This window comes from Sceloporus undulatus, chromosome 9, assembly GCF_019175285.1.
Source record: "Sceloporus undulatus isolate JIND9_A2432 ecotype Alabama chromosome 9, SceUnd_v1.1, whole genome shotgun sequence".
Lineage (NCBI taxonomy): Eukaryota > Metazoa > Chordata > Lepidosauria > Squamata > Phrynosomatidae > Sceloporus > Sceloporus undulatus.
In genome coordinates this window covers 20,774,148-20,795,109 of record NC_056530.1, presented here as the reverse complement: position 1 = coordinate 20,795,109, position 20,962 = coordinate 20,774,148, and the positions used below count along the sequence as shown (strand labels likewise).

General features: G+C 46.8%; 1 protein-coding gene across 1 annotated transcript; it reads left to right on the top strand.

The window, feature by feature from the left end:
• Nucleotides 1-685: 685 nt before the first annotated feature.
• Nucleotides 686-15,703, top strand: WDR87 (WD repeat domain 87). The gene is made up of 8 exons (XM_042439863.1): nucleotides 686-822; nucleotides 1,684-1,866; nucleotides 2,156-2,326; nucleotides 4,244-6,147; nucleotides 7,161-7,965; nucleotides 8,805-9,016; nucleotides 9,653-9,981; nucleotides 11,691-15,703. The coding sequence occupies exons 2-8, from the start codon at nucleotides 1,780-1,782 to the stop codon at nucleotides 15,701-15,703; spliced, it is 7,521 nt and encodes a 2,506-aa protein (XP_042295797.1). The 5' UTR covers nucleotides 686-822; nucleotides 1,684-1,779.
• The last annotated feature ends 5,259 nt before the right edge of the window (nucleotides 15,704-20,962 follow it).

The window sequence follows — 20,962 nt, the reverse complement described above, 5'->3', positions numbered from 1 at the left end:
GAACTGGAGCATGGCTTTGGTGCAGCATCTGGGCTCTTAGGATGCATGCATCATTTAAACAGCATACCTCCAAAGTGACCCGAAGCCGTTTTATTTTGGCCTGACTGTTTGGACCCTAAGTCTGTGATCTTGTATTCTCAATTGTCATTACACAGAGAACCAGGTTAAGGCCACGAGAAACCTAAGGCCATTCCATTTCGCAGCCATGCTTCATTGCTCATTGGCTACAATGCCGTGATGTCATATTTCTGCCTGTCCTTTGAGATTCCAAAGATCCAAACAGGTAATTCCTTTTTCCTTTATGGCGTCCTGGTTGCCATCCTGATCTGTGTCTCCTGCCAAGAATGGGAACCTGTCCAGGCTGCATACAACAGCAGCTTCCTTATGGCACTCGGCCCCACCTTGTTCCCAAGACCTGTTTTGGACAGGAGTTACAAGCCAATGTCTGGGATCAGTTATGACAACTGCAGCTGTACCCATATTGCAGTGGGATCTGGACTATGAAACCCTATGAGCTTCATTCGCAGGCTAGTTCCAAACCAAGAATTGTGTGATGACCTAGTGATTAATCTCTTAGGTCCCCTGAATGCTGGAGAAGGAAACAATCCCTTCTTATATGTCCTACAGACATGTTCCGCCACCCAATGCTGAGTAGAGATCAGTCGTATGTCTTCTTTTTCCAGAAGCACTGGCTCTGACCCATCACTGGGACATCTCCAAGCTCTGTTCCCATAGCTGAATCTCTTCCCCAGAGACTCTCCAAGGGTAGACCATCAGTACTGGAAAGATGCTACTGTGGAAGACCACGCTTTGCCTGCAGAGGTATCTAGATTCAGTCCTTGGCCACTAACATTTATATCTTTTTAAAAAGGTTTATAAGCCACCTTTTAAGGTAAACCATTTAAAAAGATCTCAGGTAGTAATAGGGCCGGCAATACCCTCTTTCTCTATGAGGGTCTGGAGATATTTGATTAGTCAAAGTAGATAGTATTGGGCTAGTTCAACCAATGTTCTGACTTGGCAGTGGCTTTCATCCTAAAGCAGACGTCGGCAAACTGGTGCCCTCCAGATGTTTTGGGGCAGAACTCTCATAAGCTCTGACCATTGGCCATGCTGGCAGGGTCTGATGGTGATCTGATGGTCATCTTATATGTACATGGCTTAGCTCTGTCCTTCCTTTTTATGGCCAGGGTTAAGCCACTATAAAATAGCTTAATTGGCCTGGACATTTTATATTTAGCATATTTATAGTGCATTCTAATGACTTTGATCATTGGCCCTCCTGTATCCATGAATTCTGCATCCGTGGACTCAACCATCCACGGCTGGTTCGATTTTCCCTCCCAAACTCAAACCTTAGTTTTGTCATTTTCTATAAGGGATACCACTTTATTGCACCAATGACTATAATGAGACTTGAGCATCATGGTTTTTTTGGTATCCATGGGAGGTCCTTGAGCCAAACTCCAGCAGATACCAATTCTCACTATAACTTCTCTGGGTTTGAAAATGTTGCTAATCATCGCTCACCATAACTCCTGCAGCAAGTTAGGAATCTAAACAGCTAACTAGTCAGGTCTCGTTTTAATCCTAGTCTACCCTCTGATTTTTCTCTCATGGATGATGAAGGGCTGCTCTCTTCCCACCTCTCACACATGAAATCATCGGTCTCTTCCACTCCAGGTCAACATCATCCATATAGACTGTGCTGCCATATCCCTTCCTGCTCCCAGGCCTGCTTCCAGCAGCAGCAGCTGAGCTACCAGCAATAGCAACAGAATGGCCATGTTGAAAGGCCCAGTTCGCATCGTTCCTCGATGGCAGGACCTCAAACGCCAACTTATGGAAATGCTGGAGCTACAAAAGGTAGTAAAGACTTAATGTTATGTAATCAGAATCAGGGTTTTATTTCTCAGTGGAGTGGCATGGGGGTGACAGATGGAGAGAGATGTCTGCCAAGGCTGGTACCCCAAAGTCATTGCTGTCCGCTCTTACCTCCCTCCCTCAGTGACCAAATGTCACTGAGATGATGCCTTCCTTGTGTTCCCTTCCTCCCAGTAGTTGAATTTAGGCCACCTGTTGTGAACACGCAGGCCTTCCTTCAACCCCACCTTTTCTTTACCTGGAACCCACTGTCTTCCTCCTCCTTGGACAGGGCATGCCAGACACAACTGAAGGAGCCCACATCTTGCTGAGTGACAGACCGAGCATTGTATTTCGGGAAAGTTGCTACCCAGATTACATGCCACCTATCTTCTTACTCCAATCAACTGATACAGAAACCTACTTTACATCATTTACTTGGAGGAGAGCCAAGGGGAGCCAGGTGAGTAGTAGTGGTGGATCATGGGAAACAGTGGCATCACTAGGGTTGGTATCACCTGGTGTGGTAACTCATGGTGTCACCGCCCCCACTGACCTCCTCCCATTACCACACCATACAGACTCCTTAGTAGTGTTTTCTGTACTAATGTTACTCATAAATCATAATTTCCATATGTCACTTAATATAATGGCAATCGTTGTGACATAAACCACTAGGGCAATTAAAATTGTACTTTTAAATTACAATATCATACACACAGTTAGAGGTGTCGCCTGTTGTGGTCTGAACCCTCTGCGCCACCTTAGTGATGCCACTGATGGGAAAGATGGTTGACCACAGACTGCCCTAGCCCTGGCAGTTTCCAGGCTCTGAGCTTTACACACCTTCCCTTAAGAACAACCTGGTTGTTGGTTCATACCTAGGACTTACCTAGTTCAGTATTCTGTTTCCCAGAGTAGCAGCAACATGAAGGCAGCATGTAGCCATCATAACCTTTCTATCACCTGCTTTGATCTCCTCCACTCAGCAGGATAAACACTTCAGGAAGTGGTATTTATAGATCTTATTACCAAATAAGCATCCCAGCCCTTTCACTGATGGATTCCTGCATCCTCTTGCAGCCATTGTATAACTTGGTCCCTGAACAACTAATTCTGGGTAGACTATACCTGGATGACAATCCATTTCTCCATGCTGGGCTATGGAGCACCCCGGCTGAACTCAATGGGAGATGGATTGCCAAAGGTCATATAGTGCAGAATCAAACAAAGAAAACTCTATTTCTCCTTTCTTCTGACTCCAAGGACGTTGTATTAAATCGGTGTCTGCTGTCAGTGAGGGACTGGATGAGGATGAACAAACTGAAACTTAATCTAGTCAAAACAGATGTGCTCCTTGGCAGCCAGAAGGCAAATCAGGGCCTAGGTATTCCGCTGGCTGTGCTGGATGGGGTTACATTCCCCCGGAAATCTCAGGTTTGCAGTAATTGAAGACACAGATCTGAACCTGCATGCCCAAGTTTCGGCTGTGGCCAGCAGTGCATTTCCAAAATTAAAACTAGAATTCAAAGACAAAGCCATGTTAATCTGGAAAACCAGTATGCAGAGGGATCTTGTATTACCTTTGAGACTAACTGAAAGACAGAAGTTGGTACAGTAGTAGCGTGAGCCTTCTTAGACTTGAGCCTACTTCCTCAGATGCATTTGGTGACCACCATGACATTTGTGTAGTGCTGCTAATAATGCTAATAAGGACTCCAGAACAAATCTGCCTTTTGGAGAGACCAAACTCACTTACACCTCCCAAATTTCCAGAGTTCCCTCTGCCACTTATCCTTGCAGTTCCACTTCGGCTAATGGAGCTGTTTCCCAGCTCTTAGTCTTAATACAGGCTCATAAAGAGAGCAGCAGGGACAGCAGGAAAACCAAACTGCCGGGAGAGGCTTTTGCATTACGTCTTCTTCAGGCTTTCACTTCTTCCACATTCGAGCTTTGATTTGAATCAACTGGTAAAATCAATTTTAAGTTGCTATGGGGAATCAAATGAAAAGTTGGGGTCTAAAACTTCAATGTCACATCCTATTTACTTCCAGTTTGAAGAAAAGGTCTCTCCTGGACTTATAATGCCCTCTTAAAAACATGGCAAAATTGGTTCTCCCAAGACCATTGGAGTGAATGGCAAAATAATTTCTTGGCATTTTTTTTTACTTGGGGGGGGTACTAAAACCACAAAACTAGCCCTTGGGGTGCATTTTGTCCATGGGCTTCACTTTAACCACCTCCACTTTAAACAAACAGAACCAAAGGGCCCTACTGCCCTGAACATGGGACAGGATCCATTTCCTTTGATTCCCAGCCAGCCAAAACCTGTCTGACCCAACTTCAGGTAGACTCAGGATGAATTCTTTTCCCCTTGCAGGTGCGTGTCTGGCTATACAACATAGAGTATGAGACCTCGGTGACAGAGAAAGAGTATGCCGTCACAGCAGACCCCATGGTCCTCATGACTGCCCATGTCACCCACCTGAACCTGCTTGTGGCCTATTGCAACGACATCCACTTGCGTTTCTTTGGGGACCACACTCAGAAGTTTACGCTGCTCTCAGAGATGAGCTCGCCCTATTCCATCACCAGCATATGCTCCAACCCTGAGACAGGTGAAGTGGTGACAGGTGCCATTGGCATTGTGGCTTTCTGGTCTATTGTCATAGACGGAGTTCCTTCTATGAAACTCGTGCAGGAGGTGTTAATTGCGAGTGGTGAGTTTGTGCACTTCCTCAGAGTGGAGCCAGAGCGGAGAGCACTGGTGGCCTTGTGTGAGAACAACATCCGTGTCTATGACTATCAAACCAAGGCCCAGATCCGCACTTTCAAGGTCAGCCAAGGTGTGTCTCTCACTTGCTGCTCTGCTTTTTGGTCCCAGGGCTTCCTCTACACTGGAGACTTAGCTGGGGATGTTAAGGTGTGGGACTTTGATAAGGGGAGTCTGGTCAGTCAATTCAAAGCCCACCTGAGTGCCATTACCAGCATAATCAGCCGGACCTCCGTCCATACCCTTATGACCGCATCACTGGATGGGCTTCTGAAGGAGTGGAACCTTACTACTTGTGAACAGCTCCGGCGCGTTGACATTGGGGAACAAGTTTTCCAGATGCAGTTCATCAATGAGCAGACCTTCTTCCTCCGTACAAAGTATACTTTTTCCATCCGCACCGTCAACAACTTCTACCAACTCTTCAACAGGTCCCAATCTATCCTCAAGAAGCTGATACGGGTGCAATGTGGGCCAGACAAGGCACGCATTCTGGCAGCTACAGAAGACGGGGTTATCCGATTCCTATCTCCAGTTACAGGAGAGATGCTGTTTGTCACCTGGCCTTTTCAGTTACTAGAAAAGGCACTGGACTATGTTTATGACCCTGACCGGGAGGAGCTGTTGATAACAATGGGCACAAATGACATCTATGTCCTAGATACAACCCAGAATCCTTGTTCTGCCAAGTATATCTTGCGTGCCACAGACTCTGTAGACGACAAGGTACTATGTTTGGCCTACAGCCGCCTGGACCTGAATGGCCGCACTTCCAGTTTCATTTTCAGTGGGTACAGGAGTGGAAAGGTACGCACTGTTACCCAGAATTTGTATCGAATGGGGGCTCGCAGAATTCACGATGGCAACGTGGTGGCGCTCAGCAGCATTTCAGCCTCCGGAAACTTCTCATATCATTCACGGGAGTCTTCCTACCTGTGCTCCTACGGCATTGATGAATACATTGTTCTCTCCGATGTGATTTTAAAGAAGAACAGCCTTCTGGAGGTGGTACCTTTGGTTGCCATTCCTAGCACCAACTGCAGGATCAACCACCTCCTACTCATTCCTGGCTACATTTGTGTCCTCACAGAGCAAAACCGGGTTCGGCTATGGCGCCAGGCATCCCTGGTCCCTGGCAAAAATAATCCTTTCTGGAAAGAGACCAGTGCCATGCATTCCACGAGCATCACCTCCTTTGACTACTGTCACACTCTCAGCATACTGGTCACTGGTGGCTCTGATGGCTCTGTACGCATTTGGGACATCCTGGGGCAGATGTTAGTGGAGTTTGATACTACCCTCAAATTCAGCCGAGTCTGCTTTGCCAACCAACGGGGAGACTTGGTTGTGGGCTGCAACATGAACATCTATTTCATCCCATGTATCACATACCTCCCCAACAAGTACCTTTCTAGGTTGGCAACTCAGTGTCTGAGCGATGACATCGTTGAACGCCCACTTCCCTTCTCGCCCCGCTTCTTGCTAACATTCGACATCGTTTTTGTGCCCAAGTAAGTTATGTGGGAATGGGGAGGGAGAAAGAGGTAGAAGAAGCCATAACTAGAAATAAGTGACTCCTGTCTTGATAGAGACCATTCTTCTTCATTTTTTTACCAATTGCTGTTAACCGTGACAGTTGGAAGCAAAGAGAAAGCTTATGTGCACAGCTTCAGCATTCATGTCTCTATAGCCAATGTTTCATGGACATTGTGAAGTCAAAGGCTTTCATGGCCAGCATCCATAGTTTTTTGTAGGTTTTGCGAACTATTAGACTGTGTTCTAGAAGAGTTTATTCCTGACATTTTGCTAGCAGCTGTGGCTGGCATCTTCATTTTCTGAAGATGCCGGCCACAGCTGCTGACGAAACGTCGAGAATAAACTCTCCTAGATCATGGCCTCATAGTCCGAAAAACCCACAAAAAACTATTTCATGGACATCTCTAGGTTCATAGATTGTCCATCAAGATTTGTCCAAGGTGCCTACTGTGCTTTGGCCCAGCTACAGGTGTTCCTGCTTGCAATGCAGCTGAGAAGGGCAGGATTTGTTGTGAACAAATTGTTTCAAATGAGTTCACCCTTGGTTGTTTGCAACACCATGGAATTTGCCATCCAGGATTCATTTCCTTGGAAAAAGGAATTCCTGCATGGCAAAGAAAACTCAAGAAGCAAAGCCTAGGGAAAGGTAGGTAAATTGCCATGGGTGAGCGATCTGGCATTCCTGCATGGCAATGGACCAGCAGCATGACTTCACCTAGTGTAAAGTATAGAGGTGGCTATAACCATAGTTTGCACTTTGCATTTCCCAGCTAGTTTAAGAAGGCTAGAACGATGTGGCTATATTAACGAAACTGGAGAACTGAAGGACCAGAATGTATATATGTTTAGAACTGGAGTATGGGCAATGTAGAAGCAATGATAATGGCATTTAAGGGGCGCAACTAGAAAATAAAGCAATTTCAGAACACACACACATAGAGAGAAATACACATCTTGCAACTTTTGGCTTAAATCTTTTCTCTTCAAGGTATCGTCAGGTGGGCAAGCAGGCAAAGAAGTTTGAACGTCTGGAACCCATAACCAATCACAAGGAGGTGGTGATAGAGAAAAATGTGGCTAAAGTGATAGAGTTCATTGGCAAGGAGGTGAGCAATCTTCCCGGCCCTGATTTCTATGGACTTACACCTGGTGTAAAGGAGATACTCCCAGAGTTTGCTGTGGAGTACCAAATAGTTCCGCCATCCTTTGAGAAGAAGCACGCCCCGGCTGAACCTCCACTAGCATCACCTCCTTATCGCGGGCTCCCACGAATGTTGGAGCCTGTTCCTCTGCTCCACAGGTTAGCTTTTAAACCTGGACAGTCCTGGCCCATTGCACCTGATGGCTATGTCCCCAATTCAGTTATCCGAGCCCGTCTATTTCCAAAAGGGACTCCTACGAGCCTCACGTGCCCCTTGGTGTCAAGCAGGCAACCCTTGCCAACACGGAGGATGGTCAAGATACAATTGTCAGAGTGGGATACTTCAGAGGCTGTTGAGAAAGCCCGCAAGAAAAAAGCACAGAAGTTGAGGCGACAATCCACCATTGACGGACATCGCCGCCGCGATTTGCTGTCTGATATTGTGGCCAAAGCCTGGTTTAGGCACAAGCCCAGTGACACATCACTGCCCAGTGTCATAAAGGCCATTCTAAACCTAATGGACGATGTGCCCTATTCAACCTACCTGCTCTGTACATCTGCCCTAGTCCAGCTTTCGGAGTCTTACGAGCTGCCAAGAAATATCCAAGAACAGGCCTTTGACCGTCTTATACAGGACACTAACCACAAAGAGGTCAGCCTAAGTATCACTAGGTGTAATGGGTGATATGGGGTGGGAGAGCTCAAAGAGATATAGAGGTATATGCATTAAGGGTTTCAAGTAAGGATGATCTCAGGGCCTGAGATTTCAGATGCAAAATTTGAAACTTGAAACCTAGGGGTGACCCCTGATAATGTCACAAGAGGCAGGCCCCAGCGATGTTGTAAAGGCAATGCTGGTAATGTCTTTAAGCATGACACCTATAGTATCAACCACAAGTGCATAGAGTATACCATTCAAATTAAAAACATCAAATTTGACCATTACGGAAAATATACATGCACACATCTGCCAAGGCATTTCTCACTGTGAGATTCTTCCCTTCCGTCTGGAGGACAGGGGTCAGATCCTGAGATCTGAGAATCCTAATATGCATTCATAAACCTGTAGTTTATGAACAGGGAAAATAGGCAAATGCACCTGAGGAAGTAGATTAAGTCTGTGAAAGTTTATGTTACAACTTTTGCACAGATCGTCGCAAAGCTGCTACAGGACCACACTGCATCCTAAGAGGCCAGACGTTGTGCTAAAGCGGCACTACAGTCCTTAGGCGCAGCTTCCGTCCTCTTAGGATGTATGCATCATTTAAACAGCATACCTAAAGTGACCCGAAGCAGCTTTATTTTGGCCTGTCTGTTCGGGCCCTATGTGCAAGGTAGGCTGCAAGTGTAAGCATTCTGCAGAGAAGGAAACTGAAGGTGGCTTGCCTGTTCATTAGACATAAGGAAGTCCATAGCAGAAAGGGTGAACTTGGGTCCCTCACTGCTGGGTGCACGTATACCAGGATCTGGATCCCATGTTTTGTTCCATAGGTGAGGATGAGGCTGGCAGCTTGGGAGGCCTTGGGGAAGATGGACCTGTTGACTGACCAGGAGGTAGTCCCACTAGCCCGAGCCCTATTGGATGACAACAAAAAATTGCGTGACCTCGCTCGGTCTCTACTTGACTCGGTTGCTGGCATCACTGACAAATTTGTCCTGAAGCAGGAGATGCAGCGGCTGGCAGAAACTAGCCTAGACGACTTGTAAGTAGCTCTCTGTGGTGGGATGAGGAGGATATGTTTCAGGGGGGGGGATATAATAAAACCTCCTCTGGCTGTGATAAGACTCCCAGAAGGAGCCCTTTCCCCAGCAGTATATTATACAGTATCTGGCAGAACAATTTGCCAACAACACCGAACTTCTTCCACTCTGAATTGAAGCTAAACCCAGGCAATGAGGAAGGGTATGCTTCATTCATACCTGGAGGAGTGTAGGAGAATAGCAGAAACATCTGGCTATGTCCCTGTACCCAGACGCAAAGTGGGATTATATTATCTGCTGATGTCTCTTGAGGTCCTCTGAAGGTCTCAGCAACTGATGTAATTTTGTTTCTGGCTATGGGGACATAGCTGGACATTTCTACAATCCACCCCAGCTATTTTCCATGCATAAATGGCCATGGATGGTGGGGCTTTACCATCTCTACAGTAGATCAGGAGGAGGCCTTTGGTCATTGTGGAAAGAAGAAGGAAATTTCATTCTCCACAACAACCAAACATAGACATATGCAGGCATAGTATAAAGGGATCTAAACTAACCTACAAGGCTAGATCTGACCTAGACCGCATTCCTCCGTGGTTCTTGACTTCTTCTTATGTCCTCCCTTTGTTCCTATCCAGGGTTGAACTGAGCCGTTCTCACATAGAACCAGTTTTCCCTCGAAGGGTGCGTGCTGCTGGTATCGTTGCAGATTCCCATGATGCAGCCATCTATGCCTTAACAGAAGAGGCTGAGAGGCTGATGAAGCGGGTGGAGAATCAGTTGACAGCCAATCTGTTCCTGTTGACTGAGTGTCCCCCCATAGAAACCCGCTCTGCCCGCCCGCCCCGTTTGCGACATCGGTCCATGTCTCAAGGAGCACCCGAAGAGTCTGCCAAGCCAGATTCCCACTTGGAGGCCCAGACCCGGTGGCTGGGACTCTTTGCCAAGCAGGAGAAGATAAAGGCGGGTCAGGATAAGTATTAGACTATACCTGCATATCTTCCAACATTATACCCATGGTGTCACTAGGGTTGGTGTCACCCGGTGCGGTAGCTCATGGTGTCACCTCGCCATTGATCTCCTCCCATTTCACACCCTACAGAATCCTTAGTAACATGCTCCCTCCATCTCTTAAAGCATTTTAAAGGGAAGCAGATGAATGCCACAGCCTGTTTCTGCCCAAAGATAAGTGTTTGAGGAATAGTGATGTTAACCCACCTTAGGGTGTCACCTGGTGCGCACCTCATTTCCCGCACCACTTCCTCAGATTGATTTAAGGAGTAGACTGACATCTAAGAAAGCTCATGCTGTCAACTTCTTTATTTTAGTTAGTCTCAAAGGTGCTGCAAGATCTCTCTACATACGGCTTTAAAATAAACATTGAAGAATGTTTTATCAGGGGAGTGTCCATAACTGTGCTGCAAATTAGGATTTTCCCCCCTTTCCTTTTCCTCTTATTTCCTCCAGCATCATTTTTATACTACTATCATGAGATGATCTTATTTTGTATTGATTTTGAGCAGGGGACTACATTTGTTCGTTTTGAAGTAGATTGATTAGATCTGAAGTACAGTATTTATATCCTATTGTTATTAATGTTGTTAGCCATCTTGAATATCTTGGTAGGAAGACAAGGAACCAATAGACAATGGCTATATAGTACTTTGGGCTTAGGGGTGCAGGACTGCCATGAAAGTGGAAAGCCCACAGTTAATAAACCACTTTCTTTTTTAACCGGAGAGAACATCTTTCTAGGAATGTTTAAGTCTTCCTGTGCAATTCTGTGGTCAACCTCTGGCAGAGGGTTGACCATGAAATTATGTTGGAGGAACTACAAATGCCTAGCAGGGACATAGCCAGGATTTTAGGAAGGGGGGGGGGTTCCAGACTAAGTGCCACCATTATAATGGGGCTTGGGAGCGGCAGCGCAGCAGCACACACCATTCATTTTTCTAATGGAAGGGGGGGTCCGGACCCCAAGAGCCCCCCCCCCTTGGCTACGTCCCTGTGCCTAGGGAAGTGTTTTCTCTAGAAACCTCTTGATTCTCCAGTGTGACTGTATAGTCAGCATCTGGTAGAGGCACACTGGAGAACCGAGGGAGAACATATTAACCAAATCTGTGAATAATCAAATCCAAAAAATTCAAAACCACAAATGTGAAGGCTTGACTGTATATTTATATTATATTGTTTCTAATGTTGCTTGCATACAGTCGGCCTTCGGTATTCGCGGACTTGCCATCCACAGATTAGAGTATCCGCAGACTGCAAACCCACGTTGTCTCCAATTGTGCGTGCATTTGGCTGCGCCCCCATTAGGGACATCCCCCCGTTGTCCCCATTAGGGACAATGAGACTTCACCTCAGGTTCCGTTGTCCCTAATGGTGATGTGGCCGCATGCACATGCTGCCACTGGGGACAACGAGGGCTGTCCCTAATGGTGTGGACGCTGCATGCACGTGCCTCCATGGAGGATAATGGAACTTGAGCATCCGTGGATTTTGTTGTTCACAGGGGGGATTGGAATGGATCCCCCACGGATACTGAGGGCCAACTGTATCTTGAGAGGAAGATAATTAATCAATAGGCAATGGCTATAATGCATGGAAAGCATGTGCTCTGTCCTGACCTTGGACCTCCTCGCACTCATTTCACTCACTGTCTTCTCCCTGCAGCAGCAAGTGGAAAACATAAGCGTGAAAAGCTTCCTAGGATCCCGCAAGCGCACGGTAAGCCTGTGGTCCTGCCGAGTGGTGTGGCTGCACCAGAGGGGAGTCCCACTCCCAGCAGTCTCAGCAGCACTACCAGTGATGTCAGCAGCAGCAGCAGCACTACCTCTATCATCAGTGATACTGGCACCGGGATTAGCAGCACCATGTGGCAGGAAGCACAGCAAACTAAGAAGGAGATCAAGACCAAGGAGAAACGGCAGAAGACTAAGGCCCCTCTTGCTACTTCCCAGGAGGCGCGAAAGGCACCCAAGGCATCCAAGCGGATGCATCCCATCCTCTTGCAGCGGCGTGACACCCGTACGCAACTCTACACTGAGATGCTGAAGCAGAAATTCAAGAAGGAGCAAGTGGCTGTCACTGCACCAGTGGAAACAAAACCAGAGGTCAGCCCTATCCAGCCTAAACCCAGCCAGCCTTTGCTTCCAAGCCTGCCACCTCCACCTGTCAAAGGCATCTTAATTGACCCGCAGCAGCAGTACAGCACTGACCGGTCCAGGTGGCGCAATGATCTCTATAAGCTGATGATGCTCCGAATTAGCCCCGTAGGTGAGGGCCACACTGTAGCTGACGACCTCCTTTCCTCGGCGCGGATTGCCCTGGCAGGCCGTACCATGTCCTGGGAGGCCTTCACAAATATCAGCCAGTCCCTCCTAACCTCTCAGGAGAAAGGCACAGCAGAGTCTACAGGCTGGAAGAAGTACATGGATGAACTATTCAAGGCCTCTTTCAAGGATCTCAAGCCTTCCATGGAAACAATGGAAACAGTGTTGGATGTGAAGAAGGAAGGACGCTTGCCTAGAGGTTCAGAGAGTGACATTGAGAGTAGCGACATCAGTCAGGAGGATCTGGTTAGGGAGAGAAGAAAGGAAGGCAGAATGAGAAAAGTAAGGGAAAGGGAGCTTGAACCTGCAGCATCAGATAAGCGGATTGGTGTGGTCTCCAAAATGCAAGGTGCAAGGAAGATGATGGAAAGGCAAGAGAAACTGACCAAGAAAATAGCTAAAGAGGGAAAGGCGCCTAAATTGAAAGACCATGAAATATCCTTAGAAGCAGACCAGGAATTGGTGGCCAAGGGAAAACAACTTGAGGTGTTACCGGAAAAAGAACGTGAGGTGTCATGGGGGAAAGAACCCGAGGTGTCATGGGGAAAAGAACGTAAGGTGTCATGGGGAAAAGACCGTGAGGTGTCACGGGGAAAAGAACCTGAGGTGTCACGGGGAAAAGAACGTGAGGTGACCAAGGGAAAAGAACGTGAGGTGACCAAGGGGAAAGAACTTGAGGTGACCAAGGGGAAAGAACTTGAGGTGACCAAGGGAAAAGAACTAGAAGCAGCCAAGGGGAAAGAGCATGAGGCACCCAAGGAAAAAGAACGAGAGGGAGCCAGGGCGAAAGAACGAGAGGCAACAGGTAAGAGAAGAGAGCGAGAGGGAGTGCCTGAAAGGAAGGAACGAGAGGTAGCCAGGAAGAAACCGGGGAAGGTGACTGACAAGATCAGAGAGGGGAAAGTGAAATTTCTTGAAGAGAAAGAGGAAGAGAGTGAGGTCATGCGCTTGGATAGCAGAAGTGTGCAAGGGGAAAAGCCCCTGGTTAAAGAGTCAGAAAGGGCGTTGTTGCAGATGTCAGAAAGCACCCTAGCTGAGTTGCGGGCTGAAGCCAAAGAGAGAATGATGGCAGAATTGAAAGAGCGAGCTCTGGTGGAAGCCCAAAAGGTAGCACTGGAAGAAATGAAAGAGAGAGCGTTGGCAGAGGCAAGGGATATGGCTTTGGAGGAAGCAAGGAATTGGGTCTTGCTCCAAGCACGAAAGATGACCTTGGTGGAAGCATGGGAGAAGGCACTGGAAGACGCACGAGAGAAGGCCATGGGAGAAGTGATGGAGAAGGCATTGGCTGCGGCACGAGAGCAAGCACTGGCTGAGGTCCAAGAGATGGGACTGACTGACGAGGCTGAAGCGGAGGCCACCCTGAAAGAAATGGTCAGAGAACTGACTGAAAGCATAGCCAGGGAAATGGCTGAAGAAAGAGCCATGGAAATAGCCTTGACGACATCCCTAGAGGTGGATGAGGCAAGAGTTTTGGAACTGGCCGAGACAGAAATGCTGGAAGTAGATGAGGCACGGATTTTGGAGCTTGCAGAGGCAAGGCTAAAGGAGCTAACTGAGGCAAGAACAATGGAACTGGCGGAGGAAAAAGTAACAGAGCTCTCCGAATCAACCATAATGGAGCTGATCGAGGCAAAAATGATGGAGATAGTTGAGGAAAAAATGGAAGAAGTGGAGGCGGAGGAAGAAGAAATGGCTGCCAGAAAGGCATCAATTGCTGGCGAAGAGGAATTGATCTCTGGCAAGAAAGGATTAATTTCTCACAGAGAGGGCTTAATTTCTGGCAGAAAGAAATTAATTTCTGATGAAGAGGAGGCAGACATGTGGGAGGACTTAGAAGAGGAGGATGTTTGGGCCCTTTCTGAGGACGAAACAGAGGCCTTAATTACCGCATATGAGCACGAACTTGTTTCAGGTGCGGAGCTTGACTTTTCAGAGCGTGCTCATTTGATCCTGGACATCTTGACTGAACCAGATAAACTGGTGTGCAAAGGTCCTGAAGGCTTCCAGCGTCTCTGTCAAGTGGTGTCATTGTTCCAGATTTGTGCCACAACAGATACCGAAGCACTGGAGGAGGCTTTGGTAGCGAAAGCTGAAGAAACCATCCAGGAAGGTGAGAAGCAGCAGGCTTTTTTGCCCGAAGCACATATTTCTGTTTTGGAAGAGCTCAAAGAAACCGTACACGCATATCAGTTACTGACCGTCGATCCAAGACAGTTTGCTATCAACCTGAATGGCCTTCTGAATGCGGCCAAGACTGTGTTGCAGGCTAAAAAGTTGAAGGAGAAGCTGGAGAAACAGTTTTGGAGCAAACGTTGGAAGGAAAGCGCTGAGAGGACCTTGAAGAAGACATTGGAGGCTGGTGAAGGCAAGGTGAGGGGGAAAAAGTTCTGGCTGAGCAAGAAACTGAAAGATGCCATTAGAAGGTGGAAACTGGAGCAGGAAAGGTCTCAGTGGGAGAAACTGAAGCAGCAGCGTATGGAGAGACATCTCAAATTCAGATCACAGCCTATCAAGCTACATGAGTCTGAGACGGAGAAAGCCAAAGAGAGAGAGAATGAGATGAGACAGAAGCAGAAGGCGGAGGAGGAGCAGCAGAAGAAGGCAGAACCTCCTATTCGCCGAAAGCAAGTCCAGATGACATGGTCAATGGTTGCGCAGCGTGAGAAGACCTGGAAGGTTGTTATGCAGCTGGAGAAGCAGATTCACCCCCCAGCGGAGGAACCACGCCAGCCCCCCACGCCGAAAGGGTATCGGCTTCCCAAAAATTCTCTGTACTTGACCACCAAGCTAACACCCAAACTTCATCGGAGAAATGTCCGGCGGGGTGCCCGGCAGCACATTTTCCATCTTGATGATGATAAAGACATTGACTGGGACAGGTTCACGTACCTCTATCAGTCAGTTATGTCCCTGAAAGCGAAAGAAGGTGGTGTTGACTCACAGGCTTGGCAACAGCAGGTGGGCAAGTTGCTGGACCTCTATGCCACAAGCAACCCACTCATCCGGACCATGGTGCAGCAGCTATTGATGGGGGGCCGTCACCAGAGCCAATATGTTTTGGGCACCAGCTTAAAGATGAGAAAGGGGAAAGCTGAGTTGGGCCAGCGGATCCTCTGTGAATTGGTCCATCACTCAGCCAGGACCAAGCCTCCCAAGCCTCCCACCTTGCATGGAATCATTCCACTCAACTACCAGAACAATGTGCACCCCTTCAGGTTACGGGGGGTCACCCACTATGGCACCCTAGCCTTCATGTGGAAAGCCTATATGCCCAAGGGAAAGATGCCCAAGCTGCACTTGAACGTGCATGCAGACTCCACTCGAAAAAGCGTTAATTTTGATAATCCTGTATAAACATAAATACAGCCCCCTCAGATACACATATATGTATATATTTTTATACTGATTGTTGTTGTTGTTGTTGTATTAAACATCAGGGCTTCAATAAAAGCCACACAGACATTTGTAAGATGTTTCCAGGCTAATGAATCCTTCTTGGAATGTCCTGTTGAATAAAGGAGAAGTTAATGTCATTTGCAACTGTTGTTGAGTATTTATGGGGTCTGGCAATTAATTTATTTAACGATGGATAAGATGTCTTTCATGGGCCTAGCCCAGGGGTAGGCAACCCTTTTGAGCCGGGGGCAGGGTTGCTGTCCCTCGGACAACTGGGGGGCCGAAGCCAAAAAATACATAATTAAATAATTTTTTAAAAAATTAAATAAATAAATAAACCGGGAGAAATGTAGGACAAAATTTTCAAATGGAGGGCACTTTTTAAATAAAAATTGGAGGTCATGCAAAAAAATTTGCTGATTTTTTAAAAAAAATGTTAAGATAAATGCATGTTTCTGAGGCTTCTATAGACAATTGCCCCACCATGCCCCTCAAGCAAGACGCCAAAGGCCCCGGCGGCAATCCGTGGCAGGACCAGGCTGGGGCCGGTCCCAAGGCCTCACCGGGCCGCATCCGGCCCGCGGGCCACAGGTTGCCTACCCCTGGCCTAGCCCATCAAAGGCATCCATTTAAAAAGGACAAGCATCTCAGTTGCCAGGGAGAAGGAGCACAAGATGGAGAAGGTGCAGCTCTACTCATCTTCTGCCAGTGGGCTTTCCCTTTGGTTTGATCACTGTGTGTTCAAATGTTGTGCTAGAGAGGTCTCCTATGCTATGATCCAGCATAGCTCTTTTTCTCTTCTTAAGTACAACCAGTAAAAAACCATTGTGATGGTAAACCTTCAAAACACATTCAACCACCATAACAAATACACATTAATATTAAAATGTAATTCAGACAATTTTCCTTCGGAGTCACTGGATTTAAAAATAAAGCAGTCAGTGAAACAGTAGTGTTTTATTGCTGTGACCAATGAAACGTGGCAATAAATGCATCTCAAAACAGCTATTTTTCAAAGCCTTCTGAAATGCCATAATTGAAACAGCCAGCCACATGTCCCTTGGGACAGCGTTCTTGTCCCTTGTGGTTTCTGATCTTAAGGGTATACCAACTGATATAGCTTCTGCTGTTGAAATGATAGCACAGACTGGTACTCCATGGGTAATGGCACTGGTGAGGAAACTGGTGAGCTGTGGGCTAATGTAATCTGGGGACCCCATCCGGTTCCCTCCTTTCAGTTCCATCTGCATTTTCTTCTCCTGTTTTGCCACAATGCTTGCTGGGATGTGCACTGAAGACTTTTCAAGCTAGTACTGGGCAACTTTTAATATTGCCGAGTGTGTCTTGACAGTATGTTTGCATATGTTTTCCCGGGAGCCTTTGGTTACACTGGTGGATGCTGTAAGAGATAAACATGATATAATTAGAAAGAAGCGAGAGAATGAACACACACCACTTCCGGGCAGAACAAGAATCATAGAATCATAGAGTTGGAAGAGACCGCAAGGACCATCCAACTCCCTGCCGTGCAGGAAATCTAAATCAAAGCATCTCCGACAGAAACATCTATCACCCCCAGACTCCTCTCTACTATTTCCTTCTGTTCCTGTTGCTACAAAGCCTCCATGCCGCCGTCACGTGCCTTCCTAATCCCTGCTGCCGGCCTGCCGCCTACAGAGAGAAGCCTATAATCCAGGGCCATTTCTGTGTCAAGACCCCGCTCAACTCGGTTCTCTTTGCACCTGTCTGGGATCTCCTGGGTGATCCTGCCGCAGGCCCTGGAGACCCTGGCTTTCAATATAGACCCCCACCATTACCAACAACCAACAGCACTGCATGATGTGAAAAGCCCAATTAATTAAAAAAGCAACAACATACACACACACATTGGGGTATCCAGAGATTGGGGGATATTGCCATTGCTACAATGGGGAAGTAACGCTTGTCAAATCCATTATCGGAAGAACCGTCTTCCCTTTTGAGCTTGCCCAGGCTCAGAGGAGGCCCTTCTTTCAGGACCATCCTCTTTCAAGGCATGTTTGTTGGAAACAAAGGAGAGGGCTTTCTCAGTGGCTGCTCACAAACTTTGGAACATCTTCTCTGGGGAGGCTGGGATAGCTTTTTCGGTGTCCTTTGGTCAGCAACTGAAAACATTTCTATCCCATTAGGTTTTTAGAAACTGAGCGCAAGGCTTTTAATAATGGTCCATTTTGCTGACTTTAAATCCCCCCCTTTAAAATGGTTTTTAATTCTGTGAATAGTTTGTGGTTTAACCATAACTTACATGCTTTATACTCATATACTTACATATTTATTTATATGCTTCTGCAAGTGCTTTTAAGAAGACTGTGTGCCTATAGTGGTGTGAATGTTAGGCCTAGGGGTGCATCTGCACTGTTGCAATAATGCAGTTTGACACCACTTTAACTGCCATGGCTCCATCCTACACAATCCTGAGATTTGTAGTTTTGGGAGACACCAGGGATCTTCGGTAGAGAAGGTTAAAGACCTTGTAAAACTTCAGATCCCAGGATTCCATAGGATGGCACCTATAGGATTTAAAGGGGTGTCAAATTGCATTATTTCTACAGTGCACCCTTGAATTCCAGGAGACTAGGTTTGAATCCCTGTTCCACCATGGAAAACCCACTGGGTGACAATCTCTCAGCCTCAGAGGAAGGCAACGGCAAACCTCTTCAGAGGAAATCTTGCCAAGGAAGCCCTATGATAGGGTTGCCATAAGTCAGAGTCAACTCACAGACACATAACGACGATGAAAGTGCTTTTAACTGTATTTGTTTGCTTGTGTTTGGGACTGCTGACGGGGCATATCCGTTACGTTGCTAATGGGCATATCCATGGATCAAACGGGTACAGCATATGGTACCAGTTGACTCCTTCCTATGTTGTCCATGTTTCTCCTCCACACCTCTGCCCCTTTTCAGATGCTTCAGCCAACATATCTTTGCTGAAGGAACACATCTAGTATATACTTCTACCAGTGTATTAGGTGAATTATGCCAAGGTGTATCTGTTAAACCAGATGGCATAGCTCTCTGGTATTATGCCAGCGTAGCAGGATTCCTGCAAGGACCTCTGCTGGTGAAGTTCCAATATGGTACCTTAAGCATCAGTTCTATATAAATCACTACTGTATCACCCTGTAATCTGATGTAATCTGTGGTCCTGTAATAAAAGAGCCATCGTAATGTAGTGGTTGCCATGGCCAAGAAGGGAATTGAACTCTGATCTCCAGAGTTGTAGCTCAGTGCTCAGAGATCAGTATTTGATTCCCTGCTTGGCCATGGCAACTCAATATGTGACTTAGGCAAGCCACACACTCTCAGCCTCAGTAAACTCCATGACAGGGTTGCCTTTGTAAGCCAGCCTGACATCGTGGTTTGAGTGTTGGGCTACAACTCTGGAGACTAGAGTTCGATTCTCTGCTCAGCTATGGAAACCCACAGGGTGAGCTTGGGCAGGTCACACTCTCTCAGCCTCAAAGGACAACAATGGCAAACCTCCTCTGAAGAAACCTGCCATGATACCTGTCTTGGAGTTGCCATAATTTGGAAACGTCTTGAAGGCACGCAACAACAGCACCAGCAAAGGGTAGCCATAAGTTGGAGACAACTTGAAGGCCCACAATGACAGCAACAATGTAATAAATGCCATATTATATATTTAAACCCCACAGTTCTGTCTTGATTCATGATGTGGAGAAAAGTGTTTTTCGATGTCCTTGAGCTTCGCTGGCAAAGAGGTTGCGCAGACATCTGCTGAGAGTCACCTCCTGTTGCCACTCCTGAATAGCATAGCAAAGGGCATGAGAAACCTGCTGGTCTGGTTTTCTCCTTGCATTGTGTACATTAGTGGAGGCAGTTGATCTAGCTTTGCCATTGCCTTCCTTCCTTCCCTCCCTCAGGGCTGGCCCTAGATGCATTGCTTTCCTGAAGCAGACAGCCCTCTCTGTCAATATCTGGCACCAACATGTTGAACAAGGCTCAGACGGAGGAGCTTATCACACGAAGGAGATCGGGAGCTTATCCCGTGAAGATCCCCGAAAAATTACGCATGATGATTTCGTATGATGCGCACAAAACCCCCATTAATGTGGTCACAAAGAAGCACTAATGCACATCTTTTTACTTTTGGGAATTGAGAGACAATGCACTTCCGATATCACTTTATTTGCCCAATTGCGGGTGATTATCATCCGTGAAATTACTTGCCATTTCCACTTCATTTGCGGGATGCTTTAAATGCGCTTTAATGTCGAAATCTGCCCCAGTGTGATAAACTCCTGAGCATCATTCAGACCCCTCTCCTTGCCATCATTGTCTGCCCCATTCTGCTTGCTGCCTGAAGCAACTCCCTTCACCTTGCTGTGCTGCATCTATTGCTCCCACTGATGCAAAACACTTCCATGCTTCATTCTATAACTCAGTGCTAATTTCTTTGGTGATCACTATGCAACATATGTTTAAAAGTGGAAATCTGATGGAGATGAGATTCAGTCCTAGAACTGATGGGGACCCTTGGGATCATCTGGTCCAGGCTCCAGTTCAGAAATGTTCTCTTGCTCCATCTTGGGCAACAGAATATCTCGGATCATAGCCCTGACTCCACTGCCAAGGAAACTAGATGGTATAGCAAAATAGAAAATGGAACATCAAGGGTTGCTATTTGGAATTTATACATCTTCTGAGTATTTTCAAGCAGTGACTGCTTGAATCCGTGGATTAAAAAAAAATAAACCCATGGATAAAGAGGGCCAACTGTACAGGGATGTCGTATCCCCTCTTAACCCTCTCTTCTCCAGGCTAAACAAGGTGTTTCAGGATCCTGTAACATCCAAACAATGATACCTTTATGGGTTCAACCAAAATGCACAAAGCTGCAAGCTTTCGAAGTCACACTGGCTTCTTCATCAGGCAAACAGGAGAAGGAAATGGAAGATGTTAGTCCTAGGCCTGCATTTTGCTGTTGCTGGTCTTAGTTCAGATGGTAGGGAGAGATAACTGCAGGCTCTCCCTTTGGCCATGGGGTCACTGGTACATTTTCAAAGTCAAGGACATGTCCCTTTGCAATTCAAGGAAGATCTTTCCTTGGAAGCTAGCCTGCCTCCTTCCTTGGTGAAGCCACAGGCTCCTAAATGTAGCTTTAGGTGGTCTAAAGGCAAAGCATCATGTCAATCAGTGCCAATATCAGAACAAA

Excerpts from the sequence above, each read along its gene's own strand:
- WDR87 (XM_042439863.1), top strand. The coding sequence starts at position 1,780 with ATGGCCATGTTGAAAGGCCCAGTTCGCATCGTTCCTCGATGGCAGGAC. Across the intron at positions 6,148-7,160 it reads GACATCGTTTTTGTGCCCAA|GTATCGTCAGGTGGGCAAGC; the intron begins GTAAGTTATGTG and ends TTTCTCTTCAAG. Across the intron at positions 9,982-11,690 it reads GCAGGAGAAGATAAAGGCGG|CAGCAAGTGGAAAACATAAG; the intron begins GTCAGGATAAGT and ends TTCTCCCTGCAG.